The sequence below is a fragment of the Vidua macroura genome, chromosome Z (assembly GCF_024509145.1).
Source record: "Vidua macroura isolate BioBank_ID:100142 chromosome Z, ASM2450914v1, whole genome shotgun sequence".
NCBI lineage: Eukaryota > Metazoa > Chordata > Aves > Passeriformes > Viduidae > Vidua > Vidua macroura.
The window spans coordinates 62,795,461-62,812,503 of NC_071611.1; the positions used below are offsets into that span (position 1 = coordinate 62,795,461).

Here is a 17,043-nt window from a genome sequence, read left to right on the forward strand (position 1 = left end):
TATCACAATGTGCACCAGGGATAAGTTTATTACAGTATAAGCACAAAGAAGATTGTATTGCTCACTATTCCCTGTCACGTGGAGGTTAGGCATGTAAGACAGCACACCCAACACACCCTGGCTGAACATCAGCAAACACCGTGCTTTATCGTTCGGAGCTTACTTTTACAGGAAATTCAAATATGGTCTAAACAGCCCATTGGTTCATACTTTACACTCCTAGGCCTTGAACCAGTTTGCTTGCACCTTGGTTGAAGATGTTATTGGTTGAAGCACCTGAAAGATGTTATTGGTTGAAGCACCTGTCAGTCAGCCATAGGGCTGGTTTATGGAACTGGGCTGGGTTTCTTATTTACAGCCAGATTAATGTTCAGTACAAGCCAGCTTGTAATTTAATGTGGCAACAATTCCCTATATTTACATTATCTGACATAACTTACATGTACCTGTTCCTAAGAATTTAAAATATTGTAGAGACTACTGTTCTGATCACAAACAATCCACTTATCTGTACTACTAGATGATTTAGCTCTCTAAACCAATTCTTCTGGGAATAATCACAACTTTTTATTCAAATTAGTTTTCTGTACCATTACGTACTAATAGCAACACAATAAAAAGAATGGTGAGAAAGTGATTGACTGTACTGAGAAAAGAGATTCAGACAAGTTGAACAAGAGACCACATTTTCTGGCCCTTTTTTCACAGGATCTTACCAACCTTCTATACCAGCCACTTAACCCGTGCAAGCCCCTTTATCCCTATTTACCAGGCAGCTGTATGAGCACAGATGTAGCATGGAGCTGAAGTGAGTGACTGGTGCAGGCTTGACAACTTGGCAGCAGTATCAGTTTATGCTAGATTAAGTTGACAAAATGATGATGAAAATAATAGATTGCCTGCATTAGACTTACAGACTTTGAGGAATTCTCTCTACAGAGGAACTGAAAGGTCTGTGTTTACATATGCATGCTAAAATAGCTGAACAGAAAGTTCTATTACGTTTAACAGCAACAAAATGGGAAAGCATATGTAAAAAATAATAGAAACTACCCTGTTTACCTGCTTTTGTTTCACATATTTTAAGTAATTAAATATCTTTTAACAAGCTTTCTGTATACTCTTGGTTTAGGCAGTAGTATACAATAAAATTGAGTGGTTCTTTATGTGGAAAAGAACTAGGAATTATCAATACTTTATGGGGTTTTAGTTAAAGTACTTAAGGACTAAAGTTCATGTAACTTGTACGTTCCATAGAAAAATCAGCAAAGACATAAACAAAGGAAGTTTTGAAAGAACAGCGTCTCATTTTGACAACAGGATACCATTATTTGACCAATACTCTTACATTTGTGTTTTATCTTAAAAACAAAGACAGCAAAGCCTGTACTGTTTCCACTGCTTTTATTATTTTTCTGAAAGCAGAGGATATGCAAAAAAAACAAGCCAAAACAAAACAAAAAAAAAAAGCCCAACAAAACCCAAAACAAAACAAACCAAACCAAACCTGTACAGAAAATTACAGTAAGGTTCTAAATCCAGCCCACAAAAGCCAAGAAATCTAAAGTTAGTCTGACATTCAATCCTTAAATCATGCAAGGGTGCTTCTTTTTTTTTTTTTTTTTTTTTTTTAAATGACAATGCAAGGTAATGACAAGCTGTCAGCCCTAACTTTGAATTGCCTGAAGTTTGTCATTTGGTGTTTGTGTCACAACCTTAATGTTATTTAAATGTAGTTTTTAGTATCTATTATTTAAAAAGGTCTACTTTATGACAGCAAAAAGCTTTGATGGCATAAACCTCAAAGTACACTGTAGCGCTGGTATGCCACTTCATTAGAAGTAGTGCATAAAACATATGCTGTTGACAAATCTAATTCATTAAAGCTGAGGTAGAAGCACTTTAAAGCAACTGGATGGCATCATTAGCTACAGTTCCTTTCATAAATTATTCCTCTTTTTTCTTCTGAATGATTCCCTTTTCAGACCAGAAATGTTTTTGCCTTAAAGTTCAATACCTTCAACATGTTTGGTCAAGTTAAATAAGTAGCTTATTTGCCAACACTGAAATTGTAAACTGATTATTTCACCCATATTAACTAAAGAGGAATAAAATTAAGCAACAATGTGTAAGAGTTTCAGCCTTATCAAACATAAAATTTTAAAATTAAGAGAAGTAGAGATTATCTAGTACAACAGAATAACACTGGCAGCATTTTGCATTGCTACTGAGAGAACTTGGATTTGATATTGAATTGAATTCTGCAAGAGAAAAGATTAGGTACATCACAGAGCTGATGGCTAGATGACATATTTAGTTATAAAAGGAAGAGCTGCTAACTCTATTATTTGGAGTTTTAGGCAAATATCAAAATTGGTACAGGAAATAAAGACTACAGTAAGGTCCATAAATGAAGCAGAGCTGGTGTTTGAAGCATGACCCATCAGAGCCACCTTCCAAAAGCAAAAACACATAACTAGTCAAAACCTGATCAAATTGCATCTCAGAATATTGTTTCCTGTGAGAACATTTAAATTCTTATCTTCAGATCAGAATTAAGTCCTATCACTGAGGTCTTTTAAAACCAAACCACAGTGCAGGAACTTCATTGAACATCTAAACAATAAAATGAAAAAGGATGCTTTTGAGGACTAAATATACTAAATATATTTATGCTTAAATTCCACTAATAACATATTCAAAGAAATTCTGAACTACACTGTATACACAGAAACTGAAAACTAAAAAAAATCAAAGTTTCTTAATCAAGGATTCTTGTTACACAATTTTCCTCTTAATTTTTTATAAAGTGACCTAAATTTATTCACTGAAAAAAAAAAAACAACACACAGAATTTTCTGCATAGAATACATAATCATACCTGAATATATCAGTACCCTATACAAATATTTTCTAATTACCTGGATTAGCAAAGAGTGCAGCCTTGTTCAAGAAAAGCCCACGAACAGCAGATTACACCATTCTGTATGTTTTTAGACAGAAACATTCACACATACACCTCTTCAACTAGATTAAGTTCCTCAAGTTAATTCTACTATCTTCTGCAGAAGCAAAATTATTCCAACATAAAACTTACTGTGAAAATTTAAGAGGTGGATGTCTTACTTTGAAAAGTAACTTAAATATGGAAACACTTCCAAAAATAATTCACTGAGGCCTGTTTTATGCCTCCCAGAATTGCAGCAAATCAGGATCTGGAAGCATCTCTCAAACTAGACTAATTTACTGTAAAAGTTCTTTGAGAGACAACATACTGTCCATTTCTAGTTCTTTATGCTTGAATACACAAATTTTCTCCTAAAGGTGTGCAAATGCTCTGCTCAATATGCCTGATTAAGTCATCCTGCCAACTATGCCACTTGTATCAGTGTAGCAGAGAGAAGATTCGGTCAGGCATGAGAAATATGACAGTGATTACATAGATTACTATGATTAGAATTAATGCTAATACAGTATCTAAATTTGTCAATCTCGTATATAATATAATTGGGTCTAAATGGTTGTAATATCAGAGGCTTGGCTAGAAACATGCAGGTTTATAGTCTTGCCTTATGGAATGAACAGTTACAAAGCAGCAAAGTATCTATGGAACTATTTTAGGATTTTATCTCTATATGTGGCTAGATCTTACTGCTTTTTTACTCAAACCTCCAAAAATGATTTCCCCCTGCCTTTGGGTTGGTTGTACCCTGCAGGCATCCCTGCTAGGGAGCAGAGGGAGGTGTTTCACTCAGAAGCTGCCTGCAAGCTCAGGAGACCAGTTTGCCCAGTCTATGCCAGCATTTTATACCCTTTTGCAGGCCAAGGTGCATCAAAGTCAATCACAATGATCAGAGCTCTCCCATCTCTGGAATACATCAATTATGCAACCATCCAGACACTTCCTCCTGCAATTCCTGCCTGTTCTTACCTTAGGACAATTCCCACCACATCTTTTTATCTTAGGACAAATGAAATTGTCTATCAGAGACAATCAAAAGGGAGGAGGTGTGTGATGGAGGTGGGGGAGGGGAAGTACACACGAAAACCTGATAATTATTTTTTGTCAGGTCACACTTACCACATTAGTCAGCATTTACCATTTACCTCAGAAGATGAATGACATATATGTCCAATATGCTACACATAAAATTTTTCTAATTAGTGTCCACATTAATCCTCATCTGCTCTTTTTCCATTGTGTTCCTTCTCCTGCCATACTGTCTTTACATGTATATGGAACAGTCATCTAAGTTTAAGCTTTGCACCACCAAAACATGGGAAGAGTTACCTGCAGATGGGCAAGCAAGATTTGCAAGATCTGCTGATAACATGTTTTCCCCCTTAAGGGACAAATAAACAGTTACAAAGAACCTCTATGATCCTCTGTTAACTGCTCAAACTTCTACTCAGCCCTGGTGAGACACTTCCGGGAACACTGCATCCAGCTGTGGGACCCCTGACGTTAGAAGGGCACGGACCTCCTTGAACAAGTTCAGGGGAAGGTGACAAAGATGATCACAGTGCCTCTGCTATGAAGTCAGGCTGAAAGAGTTGGGGCTGTTGAGGGTGGAGATGAGAATGCCCTGGGAAAACATTATCATAGTCTTAGTACTGTGATACTTAATAATAATACTCCCAATACTTAAAAGGGAGCTTGTTTGACCTTTAAGGTTTTTTCTAACCCATCCCATTCTATGAATCTCACCCTAAGTGGCAAATCAATGTCTGATACCCACATGTTGCAATCTTAAATTCCAGTTACATATTAGTAAAAAAACCGAATTGTAACATTCTGTAAGGTATTTTGAATCTTGCTCTTCTTGCACCTTAATTATCTACCCTGTAACAATTAATGCCATACTTTCTCCTAACTTCTCTTCAGTATTTTTGTCCTTCCATCCACAATCATCTCTACCTTTTCCCTCTATACTGACCTCAAGTACAGTGAACTGCAGAGAAGGTAGAAAGTGTACAAGTAACACATTACGCCACTGACTATATCATGTCTAACTTGATTTTCTAATGCCTGTAACCAGGATTCATGTTTATCTGCATTCTGGTCATGCTGTTGGCAGTTGCCTAGTCAGAAATAAAACGGGGGAGAGATGTGTTACTGCGGAGAATAAACCATTCTGGAATATTCATAGTATATACAGATTGTACTTTAACAACATTCAATTATTAGCAAAAATTTACAATATCTTCTAGTGTTACCTGCTTTACCATCTTAAATGCAGTTACTTAGAGAAAAACAAAAGACAATGCATTTTACAGCCCAAACCCCAAATAATCAGCAAACACAATGTCAATCAGCTTATGGGCATTCTCAAAAAAAAAAAAAAAAAAGAAAAAGAGAAGGTGGAAGGACTTTGATGAATGCAAAATTGCTGATCACATCAGAATGGATCTCTATGTAGGAAAAAATATTATTAGAAGGTCATCAGGGAAACTAGGTCACTTAAGTATCCCAGGCAGGTATGCAGTGCATTTAGGACAGGGCAGAAGAGCCATAATATGATTAAAAAGGTCTAAGAAGCAGCAATAGATTAACTCATGTCAGACAATGTAAAGGAACTTGGACTTTATGTGGTAGGAAAGTTAAGTATTAAATGCAAAATAAATCAATTTCATACCTACATTTTAAAAGAAACAAACAAGCAAAACCTTAGTCCAAGTCATGAGATACTGAAAGTATGCTAAAAAAATACAGTTCACTAATTCATTACTAAGTGAACTAATACACATAAACTCACGTACAGAAGAGTTACAGAACAAGCTGTTGAACACTATTCTGTGCTCTCTACATTTGTCCATCAACATTGATTCACTGACATACATTAACAGAAAGTGAGCTGGCAGAAAGGCAGATGAATGCAAGGAGAAGAGAAAATAGGCTGAGCTTATAATAGTTATAAAAATAAATGTTCTTTGGAACAAAAATGGTTACATGAAAGAAACACAAAAGATATGTCCTGAGAAGAACATGAAGATGTTTTTAAAAGTAAGTTATTATAACAGATAATTAAGTTATTATAACAGATAGTTTATATAATCAGTATAGCTTGAAGAAAAGCAGGAACTTTCACAATGCTTGTTCTGCCTTTCCTGTGTTCATTAGTTCATGAGAAAAACTACAGGTATATTTATAGAAAGATGATTACTATTAAGAAGCTCCTGTACCTTCTGTGGATTTATATTGTATTATTTCTAATCCTTGTAATCCTTTACCACTACAGAAGAAAAATTAAATTCCTTTGGTTTCAAGAAGCCAGAGACAGTGTTTCATACTGAAGAAAAAATGGACTTTAAGTGGCATAAAGTTATATTTTTATCCACACGACGGCAGTATGGAGGCACTTCATACTCCTTTAGATTTTATGACTGGCTTTTCGGTGTAGTTTCACAAATGTTTTTTTACAAAGCTGTGATTACTAAATCTTTGCCTATTGCATTGCAAGTTTCATTTAAAAAGTATACATATTATGTTTAGACAGAAGGAAGAAACTCCAATGAATAATTTTCCTTAATCAGTCAACTGATAATCTTGCTTGCATGACGGCAAAGTATTTTAAGCACATACTACGAAATATATTCCACTAATAAAAAATCTGTCAGATTATACTTCACAATCAAAGATGCTTTTGCATGGACTTTATCATGCTCAAAATGTGTAAGTAATTACATAAGGAATTCACACATAGGAAGTCAAAAGGCTTATGAGAGACACATAGTATACATGATCAAACAACAAAAAAGAAACCCTAACTTGCAAAGTTACGGACAAAGTGGCAGAGGCTTTGAGAAACAGACTGAGATTTACAGACAAGGATCAACAGTGATAACATAGAAAGCAGCAGCACCAATAAGGCCTGAAGAAAGATAACTGTGCGAAGTAAAATAGCTATTACTGGGAAAGGTAAGAAGTGACATTTCAAGGCAGAAGACATGGTGGTAATATAAATATGCATACAACATAAAGGAAGTAAGAAGTATAAGGTATAAAGCCAGAACAGTTTAATGAAATGAAAACTCTCTTTTCTTCTCTCTAGGTAACAAATTTAATAAAGGAGGTCTGAAAGAGATGGACACCTGATACACTGTAAATTAAATCTTTCTGTGATAGGAGAAAAGGAATATTTATTTTTCTTATCTTGGCTTCTTAATGAACTTGACATGAGAGCTGTACAGCCATTCTTGATCATCCTTAAAATGTAATTAGAAGTTTTACCAGTCAAATACCATGTGTGTAGTACAGAAAATCACTTCCTAAATTTTATAGAACATGTCACAGGTACTGTAGAAGAAAATGTGTAAAAGTAGATACTATCTAAAACTCGGAGACAAACTGTTAAAACACAATTAATAATACTGAGCAACTGAATTGTATGTTTGACAAATACATTTAAAGGAAACTAGAGGGACTTAAAATACATCAGTTAAAAAGCCTGCTCCCTATGAGACCTATGAGGCATAAGACACTTAGCTACCATAATGAGATCACAAGGATGGAAAGGAAGAAAATATTTTAGACTTTTAATGAACCAAATAATAGAATCAGGGAGTTTAGTGAATTCCAAACTTAGCAGTCATCACTGAAATAATGGTTAAAAAACTTAATTTCATACCAACAGATTTTGGTAACAATGTATTTCAAATAAAAAATTATGTGAAATGTTTGAGATCTCAGTTACTTTGATTCCACAGTATTTTATGTGCCAGAGACATGGGAAAAAAAGTTAATTCTTAAAGGTAAGAAATGGTCATCAAATAAGTATGAATGATTGAATCAAGAATATCCTGAGTTAGAAGGGACCACAAGCATCATCATCGAAGTAAAACTCCTGGGCCTGCACATGACACCCCAAGAGTCACACCATGTGCCTGAGAGCGTTATCCAAACACTTGTTGTATTCTGGCAGGCCTGGGGCTGCGACCACTTCCCTGGGAAGCCTGTTCCAGTGCACAACCATTCTCTGGTTGAAGAACCTGAATCTAACCTACATCTCCCCTGACAGAGGTTCACAGCTTTGTTCACTAGGAGTTAGTTTACAGTATCATATGCTGAATACTTCTCCAGCCTGTTAAGAGTCCTGTGACATAAAAGTGCTGTTAGTTATCAGTTATAAGTAATAAATAGTAGCCAGTCCTGGTTAGTAAGATTTAAACTGTTTAAAATAAAGTAAAAGTTTACAAGAATTAAAATCAAGACCTTTACAGTCCTGACAAATTAATAGTAAAAGTATAAAGGTGCAACAGGTACAAGATAGAAAATGCAACTAATCTTCATTGTCAGTAGAGAAGTGCAAGCAATAACTGTAATCTGAATATTAACTATAAATATTTAAGATTTTTTTCACTGTCATTTTTGCAAAAAGAGTAGTGACAATGATTGTTGATGGTTATTTCTTCATATTTACATACAAAAAAAATAACTGCAATCTTAATGAAACAAGAGATAGGAAAAGCCTCAGTAAGCATTAAGGTGGTACCAGAATACTTTTTAAACAGCAAGACAAGAGTCATCTGTGACCTAGAAGAACTGTTTTTCTGTTTTGATATTCTGAGAAACTCAGATTTAAACCAAGTGTCCAATCTGCTGTCAAATTTTAGATGTCTAGACCTATGTGGTTTTGGTTTTTGAGGGATACCTATGTTTTATAGCAGTGGTAAGCTCAAAGCATTGCTTCTATTGATCTAAGCTGTAGTGACAAAAACTCAGCACTTGTGAGTTCTGTTGTACATATCTCAATTTACAGATCTCAAATATGAAAGACTATCTGAAATACCTCAATGAGTACCGGGTGACTTGACCACAATTTGGTTCTCTAAAAAGGTATTTCAACCATCTTTTTAAATCTTTTTTCTTGAATGCATGCATTCTACTCTCAAACTGTAGAAAAACCCAATGAAAGTGTTCTACAAAGCTACTTCTATTTGCTAGGAAGCATCAACAGATTTCTTGTGCAATATCTGTTCAGTGCATTACAGGAGAGAGAAATAGTTAAGTCATCTCTTAAATACAGAAGAGACCAAAATAAAGAGTGGGACACCAAAAAAAGTTTCACAAACAGCAAATCCTGGCATTTCTACATTTCTGAATTCTGATTGAACACTGAGTGTTTGAGGTACGAGATGAATATTATTTTGATCTCTTCATATTGCTTTGTAACTGAAAAAAAATCAAGCCTTGACTATCATAACAAAAACGTTGTACCAACTTGATCAGAGGGGCAGGAATGCCTTCCCTTCATCAGCAGGGCAGAAAGCCCTTCTCAAAAATATGCGGCTTGATTATCTGGCTGTAGCACTACTTTGTCACCCGCCCTACAAGGGCCATGAGTCATGTGGCTTTGAAACTTTGAAAAGTTTCTCCGAGATACTGAGAAAATGGTTCTGAGGGTCAGAAATCCCTGGTCCCTTTCCCGATTCTTACAGGCAGCCTATTCCAGAGGCTCCTGTTCCACTTCAGCTTGCATATAGACCAATACACCCCACTGCCAGACCGCCTTCCACAATTTTAGCTCCGCCGAGCAACAGCCACGGCGATTTCCAGAATCCGGGAGAACGTGAGCGCGTTTCCCAGCACGCCCTCCGCCACCGCCTCCAGTCTGCCCCCGCCTCCCTGCGCCTTGAGAGGACTCCCTCCTCTCCGTCTGACGGACGACCGCCCCTTCCCGCTCCTCGCTGAAGCCGGGCCTGGAGCGCCGCACCGCAGGGACCGCCTCAGACGGTTTTCAGCGCCGCCTTCCCGCTGCAGTTGCCAGCGCCCACCAGCGCCTCGGACCCCTGGGAGCTCGGGGACTGCGCAGCGCCCTGCCGTGCCGCACGGGAGAGAAGGCGGCCGCGGGGAACGCCGCTACTCCGCGGGCGGCCGTAGCGGACTCCTGCCCTGTCCCGCACGGCGCCAAAGCCCGGCCGCACGGTAAGCTGAGGGGAAGGGCAGCCCCAGCGGGGCCACTTACCCAGCCAGGATCCCCCTGCGGCTCCGCGCCGGCGGCCCCGGCGACCGCGGAGCGTCAGTAACAACGTCCCGGAACGGCCGCCCCGCCACATCCGGGGGTGGGGCGGGGGAGGCGTGAACTCGCTGGGCTGCGGCGCCTGGCGGGCACCGAGAGGGGCCGGGCTGGGCCGGACCGGACCGGATCGGACCGAACCGAACCGAACTGAACTGAACCGAACCAGTGTTAGTACAGCGCTCACCCACTCCCGTGGCCTCCGTACGTGAGCGCTGGAGGGCTCCCGCCGCAGCCAGGGGCTCTAGCTCGTCGCCTCCTGACCGCGACTGCCGCCAGCCTGCCGCACCTCTGTGGCGTGTCCCGGTGGCGGGGGCGGCAGGGATCCTTTCCCCGCGGCGCGATGGGAGGCTGCCCCGCACTGCCGACAGCGGAGCAGGGGTTCGAAGGACTGAACCACGGGGCATTTGGGTATAGAGCCAAGATGCCAGACGGGGGGGCTCGGCCCACTTCAGGCTGCAGTTTGGGAGTCTCGGGCTACTCCGTTATCTCCTTTTAGGTGTTTTTGCTGTGGCAAGTAGTGAGAGGTTAAAATGTGTTGTAGGAGTATTCATTCCTTTTGGTGTGTTTTCCTATTTTATTGGAAAAGAAGTAGCAAATACTAGTCAGGCCTTGCAAGTAACTTCCCCTGGTGTGTATTTTGTGTGTTAACGTTTCCTTTCCATTCTTCTTTCAACAGATGGCAAGTTGCAGCCAGAAAAGGATAATACAAATAACTGGATTTAAAAAACAAGAGAAGAAGGCACTGCTCAAATGCCTGTTCAAGCTGAACTGTGTTTTTGTAGAGAGTAAGGTATTGTTCATTACAATATAGCAAAGAGAATTAGAGCTGGAAGTAAAATGCAAATCTTAGAAGAAAGGACTGTGCAATAGGTTAGTTATGTATAAATAGACAAAGAATTTAAATGTTTCCAGTGATACAAGTGTGTTGTTTTGTTTTGTTAGAAATACAGAAATTGTACACATCTTATAGCAAAAAAGCTGTGCAAGAGTGAAAAGGTCTTAGCTGCCTGCGCTGCTGGTGAGTAGATTTGCTGTTTAATTTCATAGCATCACAGCATAAGTCTGGAAAGGACCCTTGAAAGGGTTTTAGTTATCTGTTTTCATTTTGTAATTGAACTGTGTTATGAACCTTCATTCTTCTTGTTCCATTAACCTTGATTTTTAACACAGTATTATGTTGAAGTTATGATGAATTCCACTTTTTTGTTTTGATTTTTTTTCCCCTAAATGATATTCCTGGTATTTCCCGTTGTTGCATCTGCATCTGTTCCCAAACAGAACACTTTGTTATACATTAGATAATGAAGTTATGCTCAAATTATTTGGATGCTTAAGAGAGGGCAGAGGGAGTATGAACACCTGTAGTCAGCATGGATTTTTGATGACAAATTCACATGAAACATTCACTGGTAAAGGTCCCTGTAAGTTCCTGTTTATGCAGCAAGAGAAAATTCCAGGCTCTTGCCATTATGACACAAGCGTCTGGTCTTTCCTCTTTAACTAGGGTCTGATGCTGAAATCCCATACATTAGAAACTAAAATGCTTTTAGAATGAAAATTCTGTATTTTAAGATTTCTTTATAGACTGATGACCTGTCAGAATTCTCTGATGCAATTTGAGTATCTTGTAGCTATGAGATATCACAATACCATTTTTAAGCATGATATTTATTTTCCCTATATCAGATTACTCTAAAGTGTTAAAGCAGTTGTTAGGATGGATAATCTTAAATTAAGAGATAATAGACAAATTACTAAACATACATTTGAGTTTAAAGATATATGTAAATTTCTTGATTTCCACATATATATGTATGTATGTATGTATTTTTCTTTGTACTAAAATAAAATTCTGATTACAGTCTTACCAAAAATGAAATAGACCAAAAGTTTCCAAGAGGGGAAAAAATATTAAAATGCATCTAGGTTTCTGTTACAGCACTTCATTTTAGCAATTTTAAATGTTTGAGTTAATTTCTTCTGACTTTTTCGAGTTTATAATTTGAAGATGTTCTCTTGAACAGAGTGGAAATGGTGCATGTAGTGTTCTCATGATGATGCAAAACTCTGTCATGCTTCGATACATGCAAATCTTCCCCAATACTGTCTAACCACTTCTTAATCTAGAGATGCTAATTTTGCATAGTCATTGCTCTTGCTCATCATGGCAGAGACAGTGTATTCATTCCTACTTTGTTATTTTCCAGGTAGTTAAGAAAGATCATGTTTAAACACATTTAGAACTCCATAGAGTTCAGCAGAAATACTATCAAGGATACCACTTGTCATGTACTTCCTAGCTGACAGAAGTTTTGGGATGGAAACTTCATGTGAAAGTGGTTTTAACATCCAGGTCATGCACAGCATACCTTTTCCAGTCATAAATCCACTGATACCTATGTTAGGTTTTGTAGATGTGCCATCTGTGCTCCTGCACTGAGACATTTTGTCAGTCAACCCTGCTGTTCTGTGAAACCAATTAGGTTCACACAATTCAAGTCAATTTCTCTTACAGTGTCGTCTGTAGGTAGTGTTTCAATACAGGAGCAGGGTACTAACCTCTGCTCTTGACCTGAACCTGTAAGAAGAGAGAGAGACAGGGAAGATTATTACATACTATATCAAAAGCATACATGTGGAAGATGAAAGAGGAGAGGCGGAGGAGGTGGAGCCAAGGGATGAGAGAAAAGGATGTGTAAAGAAGAAAGGGGAAAGAAAAAAGTCTAAAACTGTGTCTGCCGAATATTGATATTCAGTACACTAGCAGTGCAAGTAATATTAAGAATATATAAGAGAAAGAGCTTACATGTTAAATGTCTAGTTCTTCTTTAAAATCATAGGTAGTAAAATATTTCTTCATTTTAGTACATTTGTAGAAGTGTCAAATGGTATTAAAAATAAAGGAGTTACCAAGGTTCTGTGAAAGTCCTAAGAACAAAATCTTAGGTAGTTGAGAAAATGTATTTGATACTTTTGAGGAGATAGACGGGTATTTTATCTAGGAAGGGTAAAAAGATACTTAATCATTAAAAAAAACCAAAGCGATCATTTTCAGTGGCATTGTGAGATTTTTGATTCTGGAGTCTGAAGTGGAGGACTCTTGTAATAGGAAGAAGTTTTTTAAATGGTATTTATAATTTCATCTTTTATTTGCACAAGAAAGGTTTAAGTTAATTTTATATTAGTTCTTCATTGATTGCCATTTGTCTCCACAAAAAATCTTTTGTGGTTGACAGTTCATTTTCTTTTTAGGGAAGTGGGTACTAACTAAGGAGTACATAATTAATAGTGCTGAAAGTGGCAGATGGCTTGATGAAACAACGTACGAATGGGGATATGAAATTGAAAGAGACACCCATTATTCACCTCAAATGCAATCTGCACCTAAAAGATGGTGTGAAGAACTGACAAACTCTAGTGCTCCAGGGGCCTTCCACAGATGGAAAGTTGTTCTCCTTGTTAAGAGAGGTGATAAACGAATGGCATGTATTAGAAGGTAGGAGTTCCATCGCAGTTAATTTGGTCCATAACAACTTCCAGCTATCCAAACTGAAATATTTTCATTAATATATTTCCATACTTTTATAATGACTTTAAATCTGTAACATCACTGCTTTTCTTGCCTTCTTTTAGTATAGTGTTTAACACGCATATGTTTTTATCAGGTAAGCTGCTAACAGAAACTTCCTTCAAGAGGCAAGATACACAGATTTACAGTTTTTATTTTGTGTGGGTGTTAGATTCAAGTAGCAGCTGGAACTGTATACTTTATTTCACTTGACTAGGTGACCTGACTGTGTCTCATGGATCTGGGCCACACTGCTACTGACCTGATGAGTCTTTGTGTCACATTTATGTAATAGGTTCTTCTAGTTCTGAAGATGTAATTTGTTCTAAAACAGATGACTCTGGTATATTATAAATACAGATAGTTTAGAAAGGGAGTATACAGAAGCAGAAAAGGAAAGAAGGAAAAAAAGAAAGATAAGTAAAACCAAAGTGCAAGAATGCTGAGAACATATGTTTCTTTCCCTACACATTTGGATTCATTATTTTAAATTCTATACCTGAATTGAACTCAGTGCATATTTAAGTCCTGTTTGCATCTGGTACAGTAAAAGGAGCATCTCCTGACAGTTTCAGAGCTTTCTATTCATTCAGATACTGTCCAGCTTTCTATTGAGATCCCAGTTAGTTGGGACTGCTCAGGCCTGAGTGTGCCACAGATCTACAGTCAAGAAGAGAATTGCAGTTTATTGGATCATAGTACAGGGCTTTATGCTATATCTCAGAATGCCTGTCTGTCTGTATTTCATAAAGACATAAAGTGAGGGGTAATTGAAGTTGTTATCTTCTGATTTTGCCAACTGAAAATATTTTAAGTATGCTATTTTTTTGTCTGAGTGGGAGAATTTACTATGTCCTGCTACACTTGTGAAAAATGCTGCTTTCTTTTCCTATAAAAACTGCTTATGTAGATATTCATGATAACACTGTTGAAATGATGTCTTGCACAATGCTGTCTGTTTCTATTTCTTGCAATAGAAATAACCTTTAACAGGAGCAACATCAGTAAGACAGATGAACAAGTGTGGGCACCGGGAATATTTCTCTGTCTGCTCTGGGGTGTCCCGACCCCCAGGGTAGCACTGACCTTGACCCTCATTCATGGAGAAAACTTCCTAAGCCTCAAAGTAAACTAGAAACCACAAAAGTGTGAAATAGATTGTAGATAGTAGTGTAGTATGTCACATGGGTGAGAAATTTAGGTTTTAGGATTTTTAGTATGTTATAGATGGGTTCAAGATGGAGGATATAGGGTGTTGTTTTGAGTTCCCTTCTTCTTTCTTCTTCCTCTTTCTTCTTGGGTTTAGGTGGTATCTTGTAATTGGGTAGAAAAATCTGCATTGTGGGTCTTTAGGGGTCAGTTATTGGGTTAGAAAGGGAAATAATCTAGGTGTCACTTCTTAACTGGGTAGTTTAGTTTTTGATTAGACTTAAAAGGCCTTGTAACAAGAGATTGTTAGCCATTTTTGTGCTGCTTTTCCTGCACGCAGAGTCTGGTGCAGACAGTGTGCTGAAGTTTTGATAAGATAACAATAAACAGAAGCTGAAGACTGAGAAGTCCAATGCGTCTCTTGTTCCTGACACAGAACTGCTCCAGGAGGGTCTCCCCTGCCAGGGGAGCCCCCAGGGAGTTGCCCAACTTGGGGCCCGCAAACTCACAAACAAGTTTTGTGGAAGATATTTTTTTACAGACTGTTTCCCATGCACTCAATTTTTAGTCAGTTGTAAAACACCGACAGGTAGACATTTTTTGTCTTCAGTAGCTACTGGTTTCAGTCATAAAGGATGCTATTGCTTTGGGGAAAGTCTGGGGTTTTTTTCTAATATTTAACAACCCTGTGCCTTTTATCCCCTTTCTATGCTCTTCCTGCCTTTAGTGCCTTGCTGTTGGATGGGTAAGTGTGTAAGACCAGCACCATTTTCTTTTTATATATCTGGATAATGGAAAATAAAACCTGTATCCAGAATGTCATTAGATCTTATTTTCCCACCTTTTCTTTTGTCTGGCATTTTTTCTAAAAGATGGGAGCACTTGCAGCTGTACGGGTCTGAAAATTGTCCCTGGGGAAACTGTTAGGCGTAATGGTGCCCCAAAGACAAGTAAATCTCTTTTCTGTATGTACTTTTATGATACTGGACAGCACTAATGCTGTAAATGTATATTTCTGTTATGAAAACATCATACTACATTTCAGAAAAGCAGTGTGCCATTTTTTTAACTGCCTAATTTATAGGAAAACTTAACCAAAAGATCATTATTTTGGTGTAGATAATGCAATAATTTATAGCTGCTATCATCAAATTTAATAATTTGGAAAGGTACACAGATGAAACTTTTTATCAGACATATTGGAGGTGTACATTGATTTCAATAACTAGTGTTAAATTTTGAAGATAAGAATGTTTTGTTAAGTGGGTGCTTTCATTTTCTGAGGACTATTAAGTGCCCTTTTATCTTTCTAATGAAGTTTGTGCTGTGCCATACATCTAGAAGCCTTATTCAGTTGCATTTGCATGCTTGTATTTTTGTAGCTTTAGGCAGTGTTAATATAATATAGTAAATACATCTTTCTAAATATCTTTATTTAGAGTTCTTAAAGCTGGAAAGGCAACCATATGTTCATCTGAAAATGCAGAGCACAATATAACTCATTTATTCATCAGTGGTAAAATTTCTCCTTTACAAAATAAAAAGCATCTCTCTGAAGCTCGACGCTACCCTTTGCAATATATAGGACATTATCTTTTTCAAGTGAGTAAACTAATTTATTAATTACTGTAAATAATGGTAATATAATCAGCCAGAGTGTTTTGTGATTTGATGAAAGTTAAGACAGCTTTCTGATTCTGGGACATGTATCCAAAAGATAGGAAGGCTCATGAATATATACAAATAACTGAAAGGAGAATGCATAATAGACAGGCAGGCAGTTGTCTGTGGTGCCCAGTTGCAGGAAAATGAGTACAAATGGAAAGTCAGAAACCACTTGGGTTTTCTTGCTGTGAGATTGATGAAACACTGTTGTCAGGTTTTCTGAAGAGGCCATAGAGTCTCCAAATGCCATCTGGATGTGGTCCTGTGCTAGTGCAGAATTCACTAGAACCAGAATTTTGTTTTATTGTTTCCCTTAAGAGAGATGCCCCATGTTCCATACTTGTTTGCTTACCAGATGCACCATTCAGAAATTCTTAGTATCTTGATCTGGAACTACTCAAAGGCTTCAGAATATTCATTTAGTTCTCAGACTCTGAGGTGACTTTAATCAACTGCTAATTGAACCTACTGTTTGTAAGCAAGTAGGAGCTAAAACTGTGGTTTTTACTGTTTGTAAATCCTTTGTTCTCTTCTGATCAAAGCACTTAGCTCTCCCTGTAGTAAAGGTATTGCAGAAGGGTGAGAAGGTTGGAAAGTCTCAATGTTTACATCCTGAATAAAACATCAATGTGGGCTCTTACC

General features: G+C 37.7%; 2 protein-coding genes across 7 annotated transcripts in view; one reads left to right on the plus strand and one right to left on the minus strand.

Annotated features, from left to right (window-relative positions):
- The window catches only part of KIAA0825 (KIAA0825 ortholog), a 248,950-nt gene extending 238,920 nt beyond the window's left edge, over window positions 1-10,030 (minus strand). For all 4 annotated transcript variants that reach the window (XM_054003603.1, XM_054003606.1, XM_054003604.1 and 1 more), the window contains exon 1: window positions 9,966-10,030. The gene's annotated coding sequence lies outside the window, so the exon portion shown is untranslated. The remainder of the gene's footprint in view (window positions 1-9,965) is intronic.
- SLF1 (SMC5-SMC6 complex localization factor 1) overlaps window positions 9,846-17,043 on the plus strand; it is a 37,970-nt gene continuing 30,772 nt past the window's right edge. The window contains exons 1-6 of one of the 3 annotated variants that reach the window (XM_054003608.1): window positions 9,846-9,925; window positions 10,696-10,809; window positions 10,962-11,037; window positions 13,272-13,515; window positions 15,464-15,481; window positions 16,176-16,338. In XM_054003608.1, the coding sequence (XP_053859583.1) occupies window positions 10,696-10,809; window positions 10,962-11,037; window positions 13,272-13,515; window positions 15,464-15,481; window positions 16,176-16,338 (615 nt within the window). In that variant the 5' untranslated portion in view covers window positions 9,846-9,925. Of the gene's footprint in view, window positions 9,926-10,373; window positions 10,428-10,695; window positions 10,810-10,961; window positions 11,038-13,271; window positions 13,516-15,463; window positions 15,482-16,175; window positions 16,339-17,043 lie in introns of those variants that run through there. The other 2 variants (XM_054003609.1, XM_054003611.1) reach the window with 2 other exon arrangements.